At 44.0% G+C, this 24,535-nt stretch overlaps 1 protein-coding gene across 2 annotated transcripts in view; it reads right to left on the reverse strand.

Annotated features, from left to right (window-relative positions):
• PDE7B (phosphodiesterase 7B) overlaps positions 1–24,535 on the reverse strand; it is a 181,109-nt gene that overhangs the window by 65,520 nt on the left and 91,054 nt on the right. Inside the window, exon 1 of one of the 2 annotated variants that reach the window (XM_056342801.1) lies at positions 21,293–22,021. The exons of the other annotated variant lie outside the window; for it this stretch is intronic. Coding sequence (XP_056198776.1) covers positions 21,293–21,530 — 238 coding nt within the window. The 5' untranslated portion in view covers positions 21,531–22,021. Of the gene's footprint in view, positions 1–21,292; positions 22,022–24,535 lie in introns of those variants that run through there. 2 annotated transcript variants of the gene reach the window in all.

Raw genomic sequence — 24,535 nt, forward strand, 5'->3', positions numbered from 1 at the left:
TTCTCCACAGGCCCATCTCCTTCTCCCACAGCTTCCAACCCCCTGCATGGCCTGGCAAGTCCCGCTAGCCTTTCCCAGCCTTCCTTCTGTATTTCTTTTACTGGCACCAAAATACTGAGCTCTGCTGCCATCAAAGGTTGGGACAGAGTACGTGTTGCTATGCCTTTGCTCCTCGAGGGACCAAATCCAGTTTTGCCCTCTCCACTGAGAAAACTTGAGCCGGCTCCAGATCAGACCATCACAAACTAACCTCACAAGAGCACAGCAGAACCTGAAGGCTGAGAGAAACTTACTTCCTATTTCAAATACTTAAATGTAAGCATTTGCATGTGAGCTGCATGTCGCAGCTCCCATTACAGTCAAAGTCCTAAGCCAGTGGAGCCTAGAGAAGTTTTCCGTTGACTCGATTTCCACTGGCTACAGAAGGAACTTACCTACCTGACTTCAGTACCTTGAAGCATCTCAACTTGGAGCTGAAACACTGACCGACCCCTAGTGACCAAGAACAAAATGCTCCAGCAGGACTACAAACTCCAGGACGGGCTGTATAGAAAGGAAGTAGCTATGCTAAATGCCGGGGGTAATTCAGAATAATGTGTAAAATTCTATTAGATTCCCCTTATTTTTTGTGGAAGGGATGCGATGAAATATTTTCAAATGGTATCTGACACAAAACTAATTGGATTTAAAGGCTATTAGTTCAACAGTATCAAGGGGAAAAAAGACATCTAATAGGTTTTCAGCAGAAACCTATTTTCTGGATATTACCCAAGAACACTTCAGCTTTCACTATGCTTTCTCATTGTGAATTCATACTTTCCCAGTCTTAACTCGGGAAAACTGTAACATATTAAAACATTTGCTTTTCATAGCAAGCTATGTTTAAACTCGACTAATTAAACTAAACTAGCAACTGACTACTAACAGTACACAACTATGCTTTGTGAAGTCAAAACTCAGAAACCAGTCATGACCACAGTAATTATATAGTAATTGTGGTCAAATCCATTGAGCTACATAGTATGTTGCCCATATCTTAATATTTTCTAACCTATAGCTTACCACAGTTCATTAACTACAGTCTCGTACATTCTTGAGTAGCAGTACATGAGGTGCTTTCAGGCTCTACAAACCCTTTGCAAGACAGGAAAACATCCTTTGTCAGCTTGACTAAATCTATAAATCTTTTCTATCTGAAACTAGTGTATACTAATTTAAAGGCTCCTGTTGTCTCTCCAGATTCAGTCCCACAATGTAAATGCAAAACATCATCACTCCTGTGAAGCAGCCGATACTCCTACTTCATTGCACCTGTGCAGCAGCTATATGCAACAAGAGAAAGTGAGGATTTTCAACAATAAGGGAGTAAAAAAAGGATCTTTGAAATGTATGTGTGGGGAAAGTGCAGTGTGAGTCAATATGACAGTTTACTCAGCTAACTGAGGAATGCTATGACTGCCTAGATGATGTTCAGTGCATTTCATTTATAGATGAAGCTCTGCTTGCTCAATAGAATTAGTACTGGAATGAACAGCTTTCATTCCTGAAGATACAGTTTTGCTTTAATTTCTTGCCTTTAGGTGGAGTAGGCTAATGGAAAAGCAACATTTTTGGTCTCAGCAAAGATCACAAAGAAAGTTAAATAACATTTTGGCTGGATTGGAAATACTGAGGGTATAGTCCTTCTCACAGTACTCTGTTCAGTTGCCACTAGATTTTAGGTAAAGAACTTTAAAGGGCTATGATAAAATTAAAGAAACCTACCATCTTCAGGTCAGGAGTAAAATTACTTTAAGACATTTGTCTACAAGCACACAAATTAGCATCTATAGCTTTGACTATTCCACATACGTAAGGTCGACTGCTAAGGCAGACCACTTATTTTGATCCAAATTTAGTCAGGGATCACGTAAACAGGCCTTGTATGATTCACAGCCTTCACGTCTTCAAAATAATACTGAGATAAGACTTCTTTGCAGGCTTTTGTGTAAAGCGTACTTTTCAACTAGTGTGGGCCAAACCCAGAAACTGTAGGGGGAAACAAATAAAGCACTAGAAAAGCCAACGAACAAAGAAAACTTTCTTCCAGGTCTCAGAAGACACTGTTCTCAGTGTGTATTTATCAATCTTTTGGGGTGTCCCCCCTGCAATTTCTAAGAAGTGGGACTAAAATAAGAAACACAAGAACAGAATATATTTGAACCATGGGTGCGCCTGCAACCGGAAACTGCATTTCAATACAAATTCTGCAAAGGCACCTCTTGTGACAGGAAACAATTACATTCCTCTACTTTTCTAGATTTTTCTGAAGCTCTGTGACAGAAATGTCAGCTTTTACAAAGTGCTGATGTATTGATATGTTATCTCCAGTTAAATGCAAGCGCTAGCAACTCTATTGGTAATTCTAAATAGATAAATTTCTATGGAACTAGTAAGTGAATGAATGAAAACACTTCAACCTGTGAGTATTTTTATTACATATTTCATTATTTATAGTGTTGCATCAGGATGAAAGAAAATAAGACAGAACTGTAGGGAAGGAAAGCTTGAGTTGCTATGTGACTATTTTCTGTGAATCTCATCTTTACACGCACAGAACTCTATGGAGAGGATGATGATATACACATCACTGCTGCAAAGAGAGATGGGTGCATCCTGTGCTCTTCTGGAGAGATGTTCTTACTCTTCCTGCTCTTGTTTGCAATCTAAAGCAAACTCTATGCTTAGTAGATACCTATGACCACTCATTATTTTCTGAAGTTTGTGGCTTAGTGACAAACCCTCTCATTAGAAGAAGGAAGTTTTTCTCTCATCAGGATGTTTTTCCCCCTCTGCCCTCCTGCATTTCCTTCATTCACCTGCTTGTCTTTTCAAGGGATATATATGAAGTTAAAGGTACACAGCACTGGACACTCCTTCTTTCTGCAGTCTTATTTGGTACTGCCAGCCACTTCTGTGCACAAACTCTGCACCCCAGCATTAGCAGCACAGTGGAGCCCAGGGGGTATTGCATGAGAGAGCATGAGGCTTCTCCCACCCAACAGGTGGTGTAAACATGTGTTTACTGTGCAGGTAACAAAGTTTTTGACAGCTCAGGGATGATTAAAAGCTCCAAGACCCTGTAATGTACCTCTGTTTAAGCAGAAGGGAAATGGTGGGTAAATAAATCAAATTCACGCTTACCATTTAGCAACAGCTTTTCTCTCTTCATCATTTCAGTTTTTGTAATCCTCCTGTCAAAAGTTGTTTATTTCATACACAGGCATTGCTGCACAAAGCCCTGCTAATCTGTCCTTGCCGCTTCCTCCTGTGCTTCAAATATAATAAAAGGTAATTTTCTTTCCTTACTTTCATGTAATTGATTAATGTGAAGGACATGTACTTTTCATTTAAAGCCTTCTTTATACAAGTCTGAAATACTGTATCTTAGATATAAGCATTAGGTATTTATTAGATATAAACAAAAGTACTGTCAAACCTGACATTCAAAACAAAAAATTCTCCTTTCACTGACACTCCTCTGTTCTCCAAGCTACTGCATTATTTGCTGTACTGAGCTTCTGACCATAAGAGACTGTTCTCGTTGGTAAATGCAGTGTAAGTTTCCAATCCTATTAGCATCCAGCACATCTGCTTGCCTGAAAGCTTTCCTGTTGCTGTATGTCATTAAACGCATAATCATGCAGTGAGGTGAAACATATTTGGAAATATAATGTTAATGCTTTCAGGCTGAATGACACCCAGAGTATGATGAGATATTACAACTGCACTTTCAGAATTTCAGGACAGAACTAAGGGTTAATTGGATAGGCCTGGCTCTCTCACGCACCCCGCCACTCTTTTATGATATTCTGAAACTGGCTTTCTCCAGCTTTTCCATTTTAAGAGCTGCTACCTACGTCCAGTCCTGGTGAGTTGTTGGACACTTAGGAAACAATCAAAATCATCTTGCCTGACTGACATTTTGAATATTCAAAGCTATGAAAAGGATTCAGAGCTCAGACTGATCCAATGGTTAGAAAGGACAGAAGTAAAGAATGCAGCCTAATGCTGTTCTGTGCCAGCCCTGGTTCGATCCTGTTCTACCCTATAAACACCTTCATCCCCAAAGCCACTAAAGCCCCAGATCTGCAGGATGGACAGGCCTGAAATATGAACTCACCAGCCAAAGAGCAGAGTAAGTATGAATTTGGACCAAGCAAATGTATTTCTCTAATAAAAAAAAAAAATTAAAAAAAAAAAAAGTGTTTTCTGATCATGCCTCAGTCCATCTAGGGTAAGTCAGATTTACAATGCAGCTATAACTAAAAATTTTGGACCCTGAGCTATTAAATTTCGTAACTTTTTCATTTGAACATCTGTGCATAAGTATCACTCATTGGTGCTCCCAAGAACTTACTGTTGTGTTCAGTGACAAAATACATAACCTTGAAAAGCCTTACCAACCCTGCATTTCAAAGGCATTTCATAATTGTTTACCTCTTGGCCTGAACAGTAGTACTGTATGTACAAGGTCCCCTTGAACTTCTGTAACTCAAAACTGCTTAGAAACTTTTCCTCAAATGATTCTAATTTCTTCAGGAAAAAAAAGCAAACAATAATTATAACATATTCAAACAAAGGATTTTTGTTAGGGCTTTTTGTTAAAAATAAAAATTTCCTTTTTCTTTTACCCCAGAAAAGCAGTTTTCATTCCTACTTATTTCAAAGGAATGCCTGCAATTTTGTGGTATTATGCAAACCCCAATTAGCAGTCCACAAGGTGTTTTGAAAAACAGTGCCTAATGTGTTACAGACACATTTAGTGGCCAACTTCCAACAGCCTGAAAAAACGCCTTTTTTGAAAGAAAGTTTCGGAATTAAGTCACTTCAATTTTACTGGGAAATGCTGATAGAAATAATTCTTCCAACAGTTAATAAAACTTTTTTTTATTTTTTATTAGTTGTTGGTTTATGTTCTCTTACAGGAACAAAGCAGGATATTTGCGGCAGTTGAGCAATTTGGTTTCCTTCAGTCTTTCCTTAAAATCCAGTTCTACAACTACTTACTGCTGAGCAAAATGGTTAGTCTTACAAATCATAGTTGGTATTTGAGAACAGTTCCAAACACATAATTGATTACATTTGTTTATTTAGATTTTCTTTTCAGTTTTCTGGAATCTAATAATTATGGGGGTTTTTTTCACCTGTACAGTGCCTAGTGTAATAGCACATGGGTATCTCCAAGATTGGGTTTTACAACAGTATGCACAGTAAAGGATGGGGAGCACTTTATTTTGGGAGTTATCCTGAGCTATCAAGACTATCACCGAGCAGGATGCCCTGCCTGACACAGCTTACCTGTGCTTCAGAAACAATACCCTGCAGATTTCAAATACCCAAAGCAGCACTGACATACACAAGTGACAGTGAAGTTACCGCTCCTCCACCATATTGCAGTTCTATTCCTCCATTCCTCACCAGACCCATGGAAATGTTTTATGAACATCGAAGTCAGAAAGAAGCTAAAGGACATTATACATATATGCATTTCAAACGCTTTTGACTATATTATCCCATGTATTTATATCCTGTAATTTCTCTTCCCTGTAGAGGAAAAAACCCTCACCCTGTTGTTAGTAATCCTTTATAAGTGATCACACTCTAGCCAAGTCCAATGAGCACATTTTATTGCTCAATTAGTTCTTTACTTCTGTCATGCCTAGGAACAGAAGCTAGATCTTCAAAAGTTTTAATCTTTTTTTTCTGGCTCATGTTCTACACACACTGTTTCTAAAACTCTCATCCTTTCTCACCGACACATAAAAGCTCCTGGTCTCCTTTTTCCATTTCTAATCATGCCTCAGCTCCTCGTGAAACTCCAAGGGGCCCTGGCAGGCTCATCTCATCTCTCCCATTTAGTTGCTAGCACGAAGCAGGGAGAATGGGCTTTACTGGACTGAGGGACAGAAGGGAAAAAGTCACACGACAGATTTTAATTATCAGCAGGATAAACACAAAGGGAACAAGTATCTCAAACTTTGATAATTTTTTTCTGAATGCACAGAAGAATGTGCATCTCTAGAAACATCAAAAATTACAGATCAGCAGTCTATACACAGTGTAAATAAATAGTGATTGGTTGAATTAGACATACTTACAAGCTTGCGGGGATTAGTACCATCTAATTCCTTCAATACCATGTCAAAACTGTTTCTCGTGTGGTTTACCTGAGAAGTCAGCTTTGCTGGCCAACAGCCATTTTACTCTTCCTTGTTTTAAAAATTGCAAAAGGAAAATATGTATTTTAAATATTAAATTACATTTTAAATAAATGTATTTTTAAAAATGAAAGCTATACATCAGTAAATTAAATATTTCTGAGGAAGGATCACAATGCTGGCTTTACTTTATGGTTTACTGGGCCTCAAGTAGCAAAATGGGGTCAGACAGTGAAAATTTTCCCTTCTGGTTCACTCTGGTTCAGCCTGGGAAACTGTGAAGGGCTGAGTTGATTACAAAATATGGAGCCCAATCTCTTCTGTTACAGCAACCACACTGGTAGCTGGTCCTGCTAACAGGCCACTGCTTTCAAGAAGCCCTCCAGGCAGTCACCAGCCTTCAAGTATAAAGAAGATTAAGTGATGGTACTCTGAAGCGTACATTGGTTTATGAAGTAACTGCCATGCTGCTGTAGGTACCGTCACTCTAGCTGTTATGTCGGAGGAGCATGCAAACACCCCAAACCTCCCTCAATGCAAAATAAGCTTTTTAACCTGACTAATGAACCTGTGGGGCAGTAACTGGAACATGCTGCCATGGTGTCCAAAGTTATCATCCATCTGTACCCACTTGCTGTGGGCTGGTTTTAGAGGTGAACTGTATAGGACGCTATGAGACACACTCTCTTTTCACCTCACTAGTAGGCATAATCATCTCTGTACCAGAGACCAGCAGTGATGGCAAAGTAAATTCAGAATGAGAAGAGGGTTTGGCCCTCATCTTACCTGTTAACTAACAGAAAGGCCAAGTCCATACAGTTTCAAAGCAAAAAACTCTAAAATGAGATTATAAGATTTTGTTGTTGTTGTCGTTGAATTACAGCAGTAAGAAAAGCTGCCACTCTGAGCCTAAATAAAGTACTTTCTAGGGCTTGGGCTCCATTTCAAGTTCTCCTGGAAAGGTGCCACAGCAGCTCAAAATCTTGCCTGCCTGAAGTTACTTAACTCTGCTGTACAAAAAGGTCTGCATCTGCACAGAAAGAAGACCATTCCTTTTGATTCGCCATTTGTGGCCCTGCTTAGCTCTGTACAACTATACTCTTGATGTGCTGAGCAGCCCAAGCCAGAGATGCAGGTCTGCTTTCAATCTCCACGTCCTTCTGCAGCCCAGGAAACGCAACCCTGTCCCACAGTCCCACGCAGCAAGAAGGCACCACCAGACCACCGATGATCCGATGCACAGATCACCTGTGACATGTCAACACCATTAGCCCTGAGCAACTTCTGAGTGCCTCATGCATAATTCATGCTTCCTTAAAGTGGTTTCTGTGTGGCTGACACTCCAAGCTCATTTCTGATCCGTTGCACACTGGAATCTAAGAGCTCTAAATGCTAGCTAACTTCCCCCAGAAGGCATTAAGTTACACACAGAGTCTTTGCTCTCTACCCCCCACCCCCCCAAAAAAAAAACCTAGCACAAAAGCCTAGCACCTTTCCTGTAAACCAGTTTATGCCTTCAGTAGCTAAAAAGGAAGTAGAAGAACATCAGTTCTCTCCCCCACCCCTCATCTCATAACAGACTTGTACAGAAAACCCATCGCAGTGGTCACCCATCCTCCTACTGCCTCTCCTAGGTATCTCCTCAAGCAGTGGAGCCGGCTCTTTAAAAGCCATCTCCTGTGGTAACAGTTTGCAGGTTCCATGTTCAGAGCCTGTCACTGGTGGTTTAGGATAATCACAATCTGCGGCTCCACTAACTTAACTTCTTGCCTCTCTCAGCAGGTCATGCTTTCAGGTGTGGCTTTCCACTCAAAGCAAGCAGGAAGATACACCACTTGAGGCGCAAGAACAGAAGCTGGCAGGCAGCTCCTTTTATAATTTTTTTTCATAATTTCCCCCATGTTTCTTAATTTGTGGAAACATCCTGTAAACAGGGACAGCAAAATTAAATATTTGCCCAGTTCTTCCCTGGATCCATTGTAATGCGTGTGTTTGCAGATTTTACATTTGATAACAGAGGCAGAGAAGTAACAGAGAAAACAGTTTTAATTCTTCCACCTCCCCCTCCCCTCCAAAGAACAAGTACTCCGGTCCCCGAAGAGAACAGAATGCCACTTCTTTTGTGCATTGCTGCCTCCTGTTCACTGGCCACATTCAACCAGCCTTTGTTCCCATAAGAAGTTTGTCCAAAGACGTCTGTTTGCCCATATCAAGCCTTACAAATATAATTTTCTTATTTCATCCTCAAGGATGAAGCCTGCAGCAGAGCTGACATACACCCTTGCTTTCAAAGAAGTTTTTGATTTATACAGCACTCAAGTAAGATGGGCTACTTATATCTGTAATGTCCTGTAGCACTGCATAAGTAATGTCTAAGAAGCCATTCTTTCCTCATTTCAGTGTGGCTTTTTTTTGCTCTCTCCTTATTCAGTGCAGTTAAATTGATGTTTTCCTCATTCAAAAGATTTTAAAACAGTCTTCCAACTGTTCTGATTTCCCATGGATTAGTTGCTTGTCTGTGTGTGTCTGTGTGTGTGTGTCCCGCCATCTGTCTGGCATTCATACTTTTACGTGCTTTTCTTTTTACTATCATGCTGCTTCGTATTATTTCATCTTTGCCCCTCCTGAGCCTCTGTGTGTGGCTCAGACGGTCCTGTGTTATTTTATCAGTCTCCAACTGTAAGAGCAACTATGGGACAAAGTTTTGCTGTTGCATTTCCTACTTGTGCTCACTCAGAAGAGGCTGAGGCCCTTCTCTCGATCCAAAAGATATTTCTGGGAACAGGAACAGAACTTTTGAGCAACAATATTAAAGCCAAATGAGCTTCTGCTGGCAGCACCTTACCAGTTCACCTGGGAAGACTGCTGACTTCTCTAAGACATAGAGTTTTGGTGGCTGCAATGTTCAAGATCCAGTATATAATGAGTTTTTCATAGAAAATTAAGTTTCGGTGCCTACTCTCTCTTTCTGGCCAAAGGTGAAAGAGAAGCTCCCCCAGGGCAAAGAATATATACCTCCTGGCTGAGACACATAATTTAAATAGTTGCTGGTTGGTAGCGTGCATGCCTTTTGCATGGTGACAGTCATCCCAGTAGCTTCATCTACCCTAACTAAAAGAAGGTGTGGGGGTGATACTGGGGAAAAATAGGAGTTCTGTTGACTTGAGCTAGGGACTAGGTATTTATGAGGCATTTCACAAGCCATTCATACAGTGACCGTGAAAGCTGTATTTGTAGGTGACATTAAAGGTCTGCAGGTTCTAACAGGGCACAGCCTACTATGTGCTGTGCTTCGGTAAAGGAAAGGAGGAGTACATAAAACTCTGCCTCTGCCAAGGAGGAAGGTGGAGGGAGGATGTCAATCTTCTGTTGAAAGAAGTGAAAAATCTGCTGTGCAGAGGTGGAGGCTGCAAGAGAAGCCATCAAAGGCTATCTGAAATAGAGAAGAGGCAAATAAGACTGCGGGTGTGGGAGTCAGTTGAAGGCAGAGGTGTGCATTGCAACAGAGGAGAATTAACTTGTAGTGAGGCAGTCAGCCCGGTCATAATATGGAAAGGTGCTCAAAGGCATGGTGGCTGAGGAGTATGCCAGGACAGACTATGCAGTATAAGAGGAGAACAAATGACCGTTAGGAGAAAAGGAGGACTTAACAGTGATGGTGAAAAAGAAATCCTATAGCAAACAGGTGCTCTGCCTTTCTAACAGAGAACTGGACTGGGAGACTGGATCTTCTAGTCATCTTACATTTTCTCACCCTCATCTCTCCATCTGATCTAGAGTCAGCATGAAAATTGAAGTCACTGAGACTGAATGGGAGAACAGGGGGAAAAAAAAGTTAAGCAGGTGACCAGAAAACACAGATTCTCAGTTATGATCTAAGCTTCAGTAGCTCTGCCTCTGCTTTGTAGTGTTGCTCTTAATGCTGCTAACAAGGTCACATGCAAAACATTTTTCTGTCTGTATGACAAGACAGCTAAGTATAGAGTGCTTTCCTCTTCTAGTCATTTGATCCTATTCAAAACATATAATCTCCTAGGTCGCCAGTCTGTGCAAAGCCAGACATCAGCACATTTTTGGCTACAGGGCACCTACAAAAAGATTAGTGACAGTCTTGTGAGGCTTGTGTTGCAGATTCTGTCAAGGGGCCAACATTTAAATAAGGTACCTTGCATTTTCATTATGAGAATTCCAGCCCAGTATTAGCAAAGTTAGTTTAACTTTTAGACTGTTTTGCCAGCTACTAAGTACATATTTAATGATGTGCATTACTGGCAGTGGGGGAAGGGAAGATCTATTCTATTGCTATTCCATTGGGAAATTAAATGTGCTTGCAGAATCGGCCTAGTTAGAGGTTATAACTTTATTCTGAATTCAATTTCTTTAATGTAATTACCATTTAACAGCTATGCACCTTCAGTAGATGATCACACTTTACAGATCACATCTTATAACTCAGAAAACCAGAACGCTGTATTCTGTAGGTAGCTTAAGCATTTATTTGACATTAATCAGGTAGCTTCTCAGACAGTTAAAGTCAGACTTCTATCTTAATGAACCAGAACTTCAGACCTAATTATTAGTGAAGATCTGAGCATCCAGGTCCTACCAAGGATCTGTGAAGTCTTGTTGAAGATCATACATTTCTCAAGAGTATGCCACATGGGTAAGCCATGCAGACCACTACGTGAACACACTCCATTCTAGTTAAGACAGGAAAATTCCTTCCCCTTGATTCTCTTTTTTTCTTCCTAGGCAAAACAGAGGTCTTTAAGCACACTTCTGTCTTAAGCTACTTAGCATTATTTGCTGTACTTCAACTTGCATGCAGTATGTTATCTGCACTAGCCATTTAAGTCCTATTATCCCTTTCACTTGTACCGTGGGCAAGTTAACCAGTATTGAAGAAGAAACAGAAGCTATCACACAGAAATCTTCTGATTACTTATGAATCTGAGCTAGTGTAGTCCTGTAACAGCTCCTCTATTCTCATGCCTGCAGCATGTCTTCAAGCCCCCACGCTGCCATGTAACTTCAGTTGCTATCCTTGCTATTTTCTGTCACTTTGGCTGAGATGCATGAAGCTGGAAAATTCACAACTCACGAGATGCAACTTAAAAAAAAAAAGGTCTCTGAGAGATAATGAACAGCTGCATCCAGCCCAGTTTATTGGTGTCACCATGCCCTTGATCCACAGCTGCAATTATGGTTTCCAATAAGAAGGCAGGACTACTTGACAGAAAGAAGGTGGCAAAAAGTTATGCCAGCACTGGTACATAGCAGTGATCATTGCTTTATTCATGACTGACAAGGAGGGAACTCAGGACTAAACTTAAATGAGATGTGCTAGTACACCAAACAGCGTGGAAGAAATTCCTCTTCTCTCCTTCCATCTCCTACCCATTGCTAGTCTCCTGTAAGTGTCCGCTGTTCCTCACTGCTCTGCTTTCTTCAGAGCTTTCAGTTTGCTGAGTCTTAAGAAGGATGTTCAAACTGACCTCGCTTGGAAGCATATGCTGACACTGTCTCACCTAAAAGCCTCACTCCTCTGCCATCTTAGGGCTCTAGTTCTCAGCTGTGCAGTAAATTCTCCTCTGCTTAGTTTCTTCCCCGGTGGTTGGAGAAAGCAACACACCTCTTTTACACACATCAAACTGGAGTTCAATAAAGGCCCTGAGCTATTGCCACTACTGATTTATTCAGTTACCTTTAGCTCCCAAATGAGAGCATGAAATGTATTCTCACCAGTGCTTCCAGGAAGAAGAGAAAGCTAGTGTAATAGCTGTGCAGCATGTATAAAGTTCAAATCTCTCACATGCGGTTTTCTGTTTCTCACTGTTAGCGTGCTTGAATGTCATCTGAATTGTTAAAGTAATGTGCAAGTGGGGTGCACAAAAATTCTGCTCCCCACCCCACCCCCACCCCACACCCTTCTTCATGAAACAAACCTGCATGCAAAACCCAAGCTGGATCAAATAACTCTTTTCGGCATTTCAGAAGAGCCCAGTCTCTCTCACCCTTTATTCTCTCAGTTCCATTTGGAATTAGAAATGCAATTGCCAAATTACTGTGAAGGCAGCTGTTCCTGCAGTATATCCACTCAGGCTGGAAGCAGGAAATAAGAAATCTTCCATGAAAGCCTGTAATTACGAGATTTCCAGCTTAAGTTTTGCACACATGAACTGTTTGGAAAATGTTTGGATAAGCAAAGTTTGGAACGCACAGCTATTTGGATAAGCACCTGGGTGCTTCATTGCACCAGGTCTGATAATCAAGGTACATGCACAGATAACCCCCCAAGGACTAACTGCTGCTAACCTGAACTAACAGAAAGCTTGTTCAGAGAAGCACTTCTTATTAGACAAGGAAGAACTCAGACAACAGCTATTGAAAACAGGCTAGTGGAACTGTGTACTTAAGGTGTTTTCTGCATCTGTCAAAATTTTGATGGCTTAAGGAATGTTCTGTGCCTACGTTTTCCAGTTATTCCATATGACTTTTAATGCACTATTGACCCGGCACGTCTGTGAAACACGCTAGGTTTTGACTATTTCGGAACATAGCTCCACCAAGCTTAATGCTAATTCCTTCTGCTTCGATGAATCTACTTCACAATTTAACTTTAAAGAGCAGTGTTCAAACACTACTGTGTAGCACTTAGAGTTGAAAACAAAACATTCAATCTCAAGGCGGTGCTTAAGCAACGGGGAATGAAGCAATGCCTGCCACAGCACAGTGTGTTCTGAAAAGCCTCCAGGATACTGCTCCATTTCTAACTGCACCTGCACAGCGCATCTTTCAAGTAGGCCTTAGAGTTACTACTTTGCCCTTATCTTAGGCCAGGGATAGCAGGAGAACACTGAGAAAACATATTTGAAGGGAATTACCTCCATGCAAGCCAGAGCTGGCTGCAGAGGAAAGGTTCTCATACTCTCCCAAGGGAAGTGAAGCTTTACACGCTTCTCTTTCAGAAGGGATCAGAGCTGGGGTCGTTTACAGCAATTTCTCCGAATGGTCTCCTGTGTATAAAGAGACACTTCAGAGTTCACCTTCTACAGGGTTTCATCTAGAAATACCACTGAACAACCCAGTTTAGAACAGAGCTCATCCATGTCTACCAACAGGCTCTCCCTGGCTTCAGTGCAATTTCAACCAGGTCCTCAGCTCCCTGGAGCGGGAAGCGCACCCACAGAGCAGTGCTCATGAAGATTGTCAGCAACCTCTGCTAACTCATGTAAAAAATTTCATTTTCTGAGAGAACTCTGGAGTATATCTGAATTTCAGGATATTCTGTTCAAATAGCAAGGGAAGGGTCTTGCCCCTTTATTGCTACTGTAACAAGGGGCAGATGTGACAGCAATACACTTGATGATGAGCCTGCTAAACCCTTGCTGTGTCCTCTTCGTACACACCTTAGACCACACTACCTTCAGCTTTGCTGCATCAGGAACTTTCACACAACGATGCCTGTTCCTAGCAGGTGACAGGTTAAGACAATGAACTTTTATGAACTTACAGTCATGTGAGGAGGGGAGAAGGAAAATTATAGCTGGCTGTCCACAGAAGAGCTAAAAAAATTGCTTTATTCAGAAGGTTAATAAGAAGGATTTATTCCTTTTCTCATACAGAGTTGGTTTGTTTGTAGCTGTAACAGTGGCAGAAGAAATATTATGTTGCAAGCTGAGGAAAAAATTAAGAGCCGAGACATTTTTGTCTTGCGTTTGCAAGTCAGCACCAAGAACCGGTCAAGTAAAAATTATCCCATAATTAAGTAGGCTAAATGCTCTTTTTGAACAAGGTTACGTTGACTTACAAAAAGTTTTTAACAAATGTCAAAGCATGTTTCAAGCTGGAAGTCTCAAGCGGTTTCTTGTATGTGTTTGCACTTTTTTAGTTCAGATCAAGGGAAGACAGGAGGACTAGTATGTTTCACAGCATCATGGCCAGAACCAGGTGCATAACTGCTGTGAAGAAACAGCCTAAGGTCAATGGAGTTTTTTTTCAGTCAACCTAAGGAAGCTGTCTCTGGGGAGTTCCTGCAGCATGCCTCCAATTCAGACAAGTTTGCCCATTTGTTGGAAATGTGACAGCAAGCAGCATGTGAGCAATCGTAAGTAACATGGTTTAGCATATTGTGAATGCAGAGCTCTGGGGAAGGAGTCTGGATAGATCATAGCGGAGAAGATGGTGACACAGGCACCCTTTTCCTTGTGTTGCTTGGAAAGCCAAACTCACACTTCATAAGGCAGCACTACAGAAAGGGGTCTGGGATGTACATCTCCAAGCAAACAATTTTAAGAAGTACGATAGACCACAAGCTTCAAGTTTGTTATGAGGGAGCGCCGAAACAGCAAACACATTGCATATAATGCTCTACTCCTACTTTAGAACCATTGGAAGTTAGAAGTAGTGTCAAGCTTCCCGCAGTGCACTTTAAACATTTCTCTCACAACTTTTAAACAATACAGAAAATTATCACCACCAGGCAGGCATGGCTAATATCACTACTGCTTTCTACTGGTAGCTGATTATCAGTTTAATTCTTCACAGAGTACAAAGCACTTAAGAGTCAATTTACCAAAGATAAAAGAAAATTATCAGCTTTAACCCTAATGAAGCAAACAAGCACACACAACCCCCCCCCCCCCCCCCCCCGAACCATCAAAAAGCCTGTTTGCATCATAGTGCAGTAGCTTTTCCTTTAGAAACACTATTTTTATGTATAAAGCCACATCTCTGGCTTCCAATATTTAGAAGAGTTTCACGGAAAGCAACAGATTTCACCACCATTTTACAGCTCACTGGAATCTGCTCTATTTGTGTTTATAGTTTTTAGCAGACTGTTGGTTTGTCTCTGAGTCAACATATCAATAAAACCTCTGTCACTTTTCTAGCACACCAGCAGCACTACCTTCTGCATGCTGGCCAACACCCAACCTGAGCAATTACATTTTATCTGTTAACTTTATCCTGAAGTCTTAACTCTATATCGTTATCTTTTTCATTCTCTTCTGGCTATATATTGTTGAACAGCTGCTTGAAGAGCTCCTCCAAGTATTCCTGCAAGCAAATTTTGTTTTCCAACATTCACAATAATGCAAACAAAAAATGTGCCAGCAAGGTTGAACTCAAAGACCATTCAGAAACTGTTGAGAGTTTCAGATTATTTCTTCTCTGCTGTTTACCCCGGTCTAGCTCTTGCTCTGGTGCACGTGGCAGTGCTAGGTTAATGGCTGGACTTGGTGATCTCAAAGGTCTTTTCCAACCTAAACAATTCTAATTGTTTAGAATCTTTCCTTGTGTTGCTTGGAAATCTAAAGATTCTGAATATCCCAAAACCTGAACACATAGACAACAAAATTTACATAAGAATGAAGCAGAAGAGAGTTGTTAAGTACTTAAAAGGTAGAGTTCTCCGAGTGAAAATTTTCACCCCCAGAATAAAGAGTTTGGTTGACAAACACATCCGCTTATTTCAATATGTTCAAAACCAACAAAACTTCTAATACCAGTTCAACTTCTGATCCTACACTACATTTTTAAAATACTTCTACATAAAGTTAGGTGCTAAAAAAGGACCAGAATTTGAACAGCAACCATGATTATTTTAATCTTTGAAGCCAATTCTCTAACAAATATTTTGGAAAAAAATAACACCAAATCACATGTACTACTTACCTATGCTCAGCCAGTAAACTGAGAGTTATGTTTGAACAGTACTACCTACAGATGTGGTCTGAATTCTAAGACTTTTATTACTTGGTCTACATACACACTCTAGAAGTGGTACTGCATACTGCCTAATTTCACTGTCCTTAATGAGACCATCACACACGGTTCCACCAATTTAACCAGCTCTTCACAAGAATATGAAAGAGCATATTTCCTGTTCTCAGAGGCTAGAGCTTCAACACAAAACTCAGAGAGCAATCAATGTTGCCACAGGTAGTCTCGATTCTATCAAATTCACATTCTTTGTCCCTAGTATGTGTAATGGATTTAACAAGTCTCAACATAAACCTGAAAAAAAACCAACAAAGAAAAGAAAACCTAACTTCGGAAAGATACAGCAAGCTGCCTTTCTGCTTGCTGTGCATCTCTCAGCAGGACACAAATGACGTTGTTTTCAATCTAAGGAATAACACAAGAGACTGGTCAGATGCTAAAACAATGCCACTTCATAGATCCTGTGTTTTATTAATTGCTGGGATCTACCTCTGTGGCGCCTACATGCTCAACATCAACTACACAAAATGATGAACTTTCTAAGCTGTTAGCCAAACCTGCACTCGGTGCTCAGTAATTCACAGATTCAGATTTTAAGCCTTTTATGATTATTAATTATTGCAGTGGCACTACAAAAGCACCCTTGAGTTTCAAGACGTCACAACTAAACATGATGCAGCAAGTACACACCGCAACAGGCTGTGTAGTGAAGCTGTGGATGATCCATCACTGGAAATGTTCAAGGTCAGGTTGGCTGGGGCTTTGTGCAACCTCATCTTCGTCTAGTGAAAGCTGTCCCTGCCTATGGCAGGGGGCGCTGGCCTACATCATCTTTAAAGGTCCCTTTCCAACCCAAATAATCCTGTCATTCTGTAAGTAATGATGGGAAGGGGAAGCATGAAGTTTAACATATGTAGCAAAGCTACTGCACAGCATGATGTAAGTCATTCATTGCAAAGGAAAAACAAAGTAGAAGGGATGTTTCCTTGGATATCATGGAAGAACTGAGTCATTGGGAGGTCTTGCAAATAACTTTAGGGAAGACCTTCAAGCAACCACTGAAGAACCACGCAGATGACTTAACTCCCACCTCTCTAACAGGTATATCACAAGATTGCTCAGCATGCAGCCTTAACAGCAAAGTCAGTTTGGATGATGGCAAGAAGTTTGAATGGATTACTGAGTTGGAAAGGAGAGATCCGATTGAAGAGGAGAAGTAAACGGACACACCAAAAATTGGGGGAGATTTTCCCAGAAGCACACTGTAATAGGAGCGATGTGTGGTGCTGCTTGTTTTTCCTCCTTGTGGCAAAGGGACTCATCAGCTAACAATGAGCATGATGCATGCATGAATCAGAAGATACATTTCTGAGAAACATCTAGCCAGAAAGAGATAGGTGGAAAAAAACATTCAGAGTTATTTCAAAAAACCCACAGAGATCAGTGTCTCAACAGACCTTGATAATTCTAAGTACCACTGCACCTTCTCTGAAAGTCTTGCATGTCTGCACATGTGCAAGACTCCGTACAGAAAGTCTCACTGGAGTTATCTGGGATGATCACTCTAAGTTTAAGAGGTTGCTAATGCTCATAAGGAAGACTCTTGAAGGCAGACCTGTACCCATTCCCCAATTAGGTTTGTTTAATCTGCACAAAAAATTCAAGGAGAGGGTGATAAGAGAGTTAGGGTCATAAACAGAACACAGTTCCCTCCTAGAGATCAACATGGTTTCAGTTAAGAATTATTTGAGTAATTAAATTGTAATAACATCAACACATGCTGTTATTTTATTCAAGTAAAAAGCACTGGCTTGCAAATACTCTATTTGAAATACTGTAAGGAATGACACTGAATTATACCCATTTCCCACCCAATACTTTTCAAGTTAATTATGTTCCATTATTGCTTACTATCACAAGCCTAGTTTGAGTATGTGAAATGGCTTCTGGCACAGCCAGAGAGTCTTCACCAAACCACTGTTTTGAGCTGATTCGGTCAGGGATTGAAAAAAGAGTTACTAAGCAACAGCAGGCCAGGAGCAGGAGAAAGGTCTGCAGTCTTAATTGATACTAACTTTAAAAAGCAGTGTAGCAATAAGAAAAGGCTCAAGATGTGAGCTTTACTGCTCTGGAAAGGAAAATAAATCATCATTAGAAACTCCAGGCAAGCAGTCTCTGTAAGATCTGCGTTCTTCATTCATCCCAACTATATGCTGCATGATGTATTGCAAACTTTTTCTGCGGGGAGATTGAGTAGCTTATTCCCAGTACTGAACAAGAAGATGAAAGACCCAGATATAGCTCTTTTATTTGAGAGCCCAGAACACCCAGACAGTTTTGCTCTCTAGTAACTCTCTACTTGTACCTCAGGAAAGAGGAATGTGGTATGAATTACAGCTATATGGGTCCCCAAGACATTGCCATCCACAGAACTGACATCATGTCCAGATATAGTTCTCCTTCTTCCTCACTCCCTATGGTTAAGAGGGTTGCTCCTTTCTAGAAAGCCAGCCCAAAGCCAAGTCCAGTCATTCAGACTAAGACAAGGGAATTTGCCTAGATAAATCTCTATTAACATGATCAAGCAAGGCAGAAATTTTAACAGTTTCCTTCCAGAATCTGTATCTATTTCCTCCTCTTCTACTGTAAGCAAAACAGCTTCATGAGGATGTGATAACAGAACATGAGTTATCACATGAATGCTTACAAATTTAAATGAAAAAGCCCTTGATGTGGAAAGTGCTGTGAACTCTACTACTGAACAATCAACCTTTATTTGCCTACTAGCTAGCAGTACCTTAAGCAGAAGTTATTTGCTTTTGCTTCACCTGAAAAAAATCTGATTTCCTATTGAAGTACTGCCTTTTTATAAGATGTAAGTTATACTGTTGTTGGGTTTTTTTAAAGGGTCCAAACACATACAAAACACTGTGCAAACACAAAGCTGCGTACCTCATACTACTGATCCTTCCAAACGATGATCTTTTCTTCCCATTTCTGCATTCTTTGATTTTCACATATGTAAGTACACTAGATTTCAGCATTTACTGGTTTTCCCACATACTCCAATGTACTTAAAGTGACTAAAATGAAACCACAAGAGGGAAAACTACTAGGATGACTGTTGTTGAAGAGGAAAAACCAGCAACCCAAGTCTGGTTCACTCAAACTGTCTGATGATTCGTATTTAAAGTGTTGAGAGTTAGAGTCACGTCATCTTCTGTTCTGATTTGTACTGCTGCAAGTCAACTGAGCTTGTGAAATAGGATCTGGCACCATGAAGAGGACTGTCCCTTCACAGGATACGAGTAATAGCCACTTGAGTAAATGCAAGTTACTCATATCCTGCTAGTGGACTAATCTGGCTCTGTACATTCACACACATTTTTAGTTGCCTCCAGGAATCTGAAGGCGAATCTCATTTGTTACCTAACGAAACTAATTTCACCAGATATTACACAAACATACTGAAAAACCACTATTACTCATACATGAGGTATAACTAATGCAACATTTAAGTTCTGTTTGAGTAGGGTCCATCTCTGAACACCCACCATTCACCACACAAACCTCAATCTCCCTGGTTGGCCATGGTACATTCCCAGCTGATTTGCTACAAGTCTTAAAGAGCAATTTGACCTCCCATTTCTTTATCCACAACACTCTTACTTATTCTTCTAAACTGAAGTGATTCCCAAAGAATGGGATAGCAGGATGTACATCTTCCTTGCAGCCTGAGAACTGATCTTCCCTTTTTCAAAACAGAAGTGGAACATTTCCTAGTTTAACTGCAAACATTTGAAAAATGGACATACAATGACCAATCAGCCAACTTCGGAGAGCATCCAGAAGTCATACACAGATACTTATTCACTATGGAATAGATACATACACATACATGAACTTTGAAATACCTGCAATGAGGTTATTCTACATAAGAAATTAAATTATTTGGGTACAAAATACTGTAAATTGTAGATCTTGATAAAGGGTACACCAAAGGAAGATGAAAGCATAATCTCTGAAGACTGAATGCACTGGAAGAGTTTAGTGAACAGGTTGCGGAGATAAGACAGTCCAGAGTTCTGAAGGAATGAGCCACACAGTGTCAGTAAGTCTATTAAGTCACAGTAGTATGAGGACAGGAGAATAAAGAAATAATAAACTGATACTGAGACAGTCGTAGGCCTATGAGCCTGACTTAACAGAAGTCAGGAGGTTCTGAAGGAGGCAAGAGGTGGCCTCCAGCAGAAGGCAAGAGGTTTTGAACCATAAGCAACGTGGAGCACGGGATAAGATGCAGTATCAGAAGTACCGTGGTAACATGACAACTTATTTCTACCCAATGAAAATGCTAGAAGTCTAACCTAGACTTCAATAAAGCATTTGATATGGTGCCATAGCTGTTAGTGAGTTAGGAAAAAAAATGACGTGCAAGATTTATAAAGTTAGTAAAAAAACATGTGCTCTTTAGCCAGTAATATACCATGCTCTGAACGAACGCAGTGGGATGGGGCAGTGTTACTCCAAGAACAGGTCTCAAGTTTTTCATACTGGTAGCTAACAACACACGAGCCGTAAGGGTGTCGCTCAGCGTTCCCGATGGGGAGGACGGGAAGCTCATGTGAAACGAGCCAAACACACTCAAAGATGTGGGTGCAGTCCGGAGGCGTAAGAGGCGAGGCCATGCGCTTAGAAAGCCGCAGCGAAACCAACCGGGGAAGCCCTCGGCGCTGAGGCGGGCGCAGCCACCCCCGCTCCTGCCGCGGCCGCGCTGCCGCTGCCGGCACCTGGGCCGCGGGGCTGCCGCTGCGGAGCGGGGCGCGGAGCGGGGCAAGGCTCCCCCCGCCGGCACCCAGCCCGGCTCCCCTGCCCGAGGTCAGCCTCACAGCCGCGCTGCGACCTGCTCTCGTTGGCGCTGAGCTTTTATCACCCCGCTGATAAAAGCACGCAACAGATTTCAGGGGGGAGTGCCGCCGGTCACCCAGACCTGGCGCAAACTCCGCGTGTGCGGGTGGCCGCGGAGAGGGAGCGCGGAGGCTGCCAGAAGCACGGTGTTACCGTCGGGCAGCGCTTCCCGGCCCCGCGCCGTCCCAACGCGCCCCGCTCCGGCGGCGGCAGCTCCGGGCCCCGGCGGCGGCAGCCCCGGGCCCCGGCGGCGGCAGCCCCGGGCCCCGGCGGCGGCAGCCCCGGGCCCCGGCGGCGGCAGCCCCGGGCCCCGGCGGCGGCAGCCCCGGGCCCCGGCGGCGGCAGCCCCGGGCCCCGGCGGCGGCAGCCCCAGGACGGGCCGGGCCGGCTCCCCGCCACCCTTGGTCCCCAGCCGCTTTTGCGCCCCGGCTCCCCCGAGCAGCACGGCGGGGGAAACGTACCTGCCGGACCGCCCAGGGCATCCTCGCTCTCCAAAGCCCCTCTGTGCTTCGCCCCGCGGAGCTCCCCCTTGGATTTCCAAACGAGCTTTACCATCTTGATCATCTCGGGCAAGTCCCAGGCCAGGGTCCCCTGCTGATAACCGGGCAGGCTGCCCATGGGAAAGGGCATCGGCTCTTCCCCCGTCCTCCGCCGCCTGCCCGGCTCTGCCGCGGGGAAGAAGCGCTCCAGCACCGGCATCCTGGCCCGCGCCCCCCGCCGGGGAGCCGCGGCCACCCCCCGGCCCGAGCCGCAGCGATGGGCATCCAGAGCGGGGCGGGGGCGCCCGGCCGCCCACCGCCACCTCCCCGCGCAGGGGGCGCGCCCCGTCGCCGCCCGGCCCCGGCCCCGGCCCCGCGCTGCGGGCGCGGAAGGAAGGAGCGCCGGGCTCCGCCGCGCCCTCAGCCCGCCGCCAGGCGCCGGCAGCCGGGGCGAAGCGGCTGGCGGGCAGGCGCGGAGCCGCCGCTCATGCCGGCGCGGCGCAGCGCCGAGCCCCGGGGGCGGGGGCGGGGGCTCGGGCCGCTGCTGCCGGCGGCGGTGGCGCGGCGCGGGGGCTGGCGCAGCCCGGCAGCGGCGGTCGGGGGCTGCGGGGCTGGGCGGGCAGAGCCACCCCTCAGCCCCGCCGTGCGCTGCGGAGGAGGCGGTTTGACTTCATCCCTGCCGGGATGCCGTGGGGGAGCCCCCACCCCCGCCGCCTTCCTCCTCGCCCTCGCCGGGCAGGGCTGACGGAGCCGACGGGGGTTTTGGCCTCTTAGTCAAACCCCGCCGTAACCTCGGCCGCCCTTGGCTGGGAGGAGAGGCGGCGATCCGCGTCCCGCCGCTCGCTGCGAGGGCCGGGAGCGGGGCGCGGGTCCGCCGGCGGCGTGCGGTGCCCCCCGCCTGCTCCCGCCAGCCCGAGGGACGGTACCTACGGCCCGGGCATGCGGAAGGGCCGCGGCGGTGCCGGCGCTTGACGGGTCGGCGAGGAACGGGCTGCTGCATTTACGGTTTGGGGGAATGTGGGGGTCTGCCCCGCGTCCTCATCGCTGCGGCCGCAGAGCTCCACCTGAGTGGGTTCACGTTAGGACACTGCCCGGTGGCAGCGATCACTCACGGGCTCCAACGAGAAGACGATTACTCATCACTAATCTTTAAAAACAAGGCAACCCCCGCACCCCCCCGGGAGAGTGCTCTGCCTCATGCAAAGTGAGGCGGCTGCCGGGGCTCCGCAGCCCTGGGCGAGCTGTTCCCTAGACGAGCTCTTCCCTGGGTAAACTCTTCGCTGCCGTCGGGCGAGCAGCGTGGCAGCTCCCAGCCTTGCCCCGGGATCCCCCACCGGGAGGGGCCTTGCCATTTTCCGAACTTTTATTTTGCCTTTATACAAAATAGTCCCTTTTAGCCTGCTGTTGGTACTGGCCTGTCCTTTAGCTGTTAGTTTACAGAGCTTACAGCGGTGGGGTGGAGGGTGGGCTCTTGCACCAGCACTTCGTTTCCACTGAAAGTGCAGAAGGAGTTGTTTAATGGGATTTTAGTTGGCATGATAGTATTTCCTAGCATTCATAGTTAGTACATTTGCCTTCTCTGGGTTACATGCAATGTTCTGCGTTCTCTCCAGGTGGAAAAATAAACTGGCAAACAAGTAGGCTCTTCCTTCACAGAGGAAGAGGAACCAAGAGAATGGACCGACAGTTAAGAAACACCTTTTCATGCAGGAAACAGCGCACAAGCCTTTCCTCCTCTTGCCAACATCAGCCAGGGCAGTGTGCTGTTTCCCCTGTTCTAGGATCCTCTGCCATGCTTATCTTAATGTTTCCACCTCAAACTGAAAACCCTAGTGCTTTTCAAAAACTAGCCCTATTTTGACTGGAGGCTGTAGTGCCACACTACCAGCATACTACACTTTCGGGCGGGTCTGTCCTGAAAATTGTGAAGCACTTCCAAAGTATTATACTATTGTTGTTGTACTGTTATTTTGCAGTGTCCTTAGCATCAGGATATCCTGACTCTTGGAACAAAGGGGTTAAGAACAAAGAAAACAAATAGATGATGTGCAGTACAGTAGCACAAGCATTAACACATTCATACAATCTATCGTTATGATTTTGTGGAAAGGCAAATTTTATTGTTTTTAAGTTCATATGGCTTCTTGTGATAGTTTAGGTTTTTCATAGTAGTGTGTGTTGTGTAATTACTCTTTAAAGCAATGTTGTTCCTGTTAGAGAGGGATAAACTAGGCAACTGAAGTCCAAAAGACTAACAATACTTACCTGGCTGAGTTAAACCTTACAACCCAACTACTTCGTTTCGGTTTTGAGCTACAAGGCCTTGCAGTAACACTTTTCCCCAGTTACTGTTTTTCCTCTTTGTTTACCTGTGCACTTCCTGCTCCTAGCTGGGGCAAGCAGCAAAAGTGCCACAGCACTGTGAAAGAAAGGCTATCCTTATGGCATTTCCAGCTTCACTGGACGCAAAAAATACCAGACATCTTGGAAGACAATGTATTCACAGATGCCCAGCCCAATTTTTAGATGAATATCTGAATATTAAGTGCCTAACAGAACTTAGCCACCAACCCTATTGATAGCAGCAACAGCAATCTTCTGAGTTTTCAAGATCTACGCTACCTTTTTATATCCTTTATGTCTTGTGCACATGGGCCATGTGGAGGAAGGTGATTCAAAGTGCCCCACATTGGGTACCAGAAAGGACTGTGGTGGGTTGACCGTGGCTGCACACCAGCTGCCCACCAAGCTGCTCCATCACTCCCCTCCTCAGCAGAACAGGGAGGGGCGGGGGGAAGAAAAGATGAAAAAAACCTTGTGGGTCAAGATAAAGGCAGTTTAATGAAGCAGAGCAAAGGTCGTGTGCGCGGAAGCAAAGGAAAACAAAAGATGTTATTCTCTACTTCCCATCAGCAGGCGATGTTCGGCCACTTCCCGGGAAGCCGGGCTTCAGTACGTGTAGCAGTTGCTCCGGAAGACAAACGTCATAAATAACAAATGCCCCCCCCTTCCTCCTCCTTTCCCTTAGCTTTTATATCTGAGCAGACATCATATGATATGGAACATCCCTTTGGTCAGTTTGGGTCAGCTTCCCTGCTATGTCCCCTCCCAAGACCTTGCCCATCCCCAGCCTGCTGGGGGGTGGGGGGGAAGGTTGGAGAGACAGACTTGGTGCTGTGCAAGGCTGCTCAGCAGCAGCCAAAACACTGCTGTGCTTTCACCACC

The sequence above is a fragment of the Falco biarmicus genome, chromosome 6 (genome assembly GCF_023638135.1).
Source record: "Falco biarmicus isolate bFalBia1 chromosome 6, bFalBia1.pri, whole genome shotgun sequence".
Lineage (NCBI taxonomy): Eukaryota > Metazoa > Chordata > Aves > Falconiformes > Falconidae > Falco > Falco biarmicus.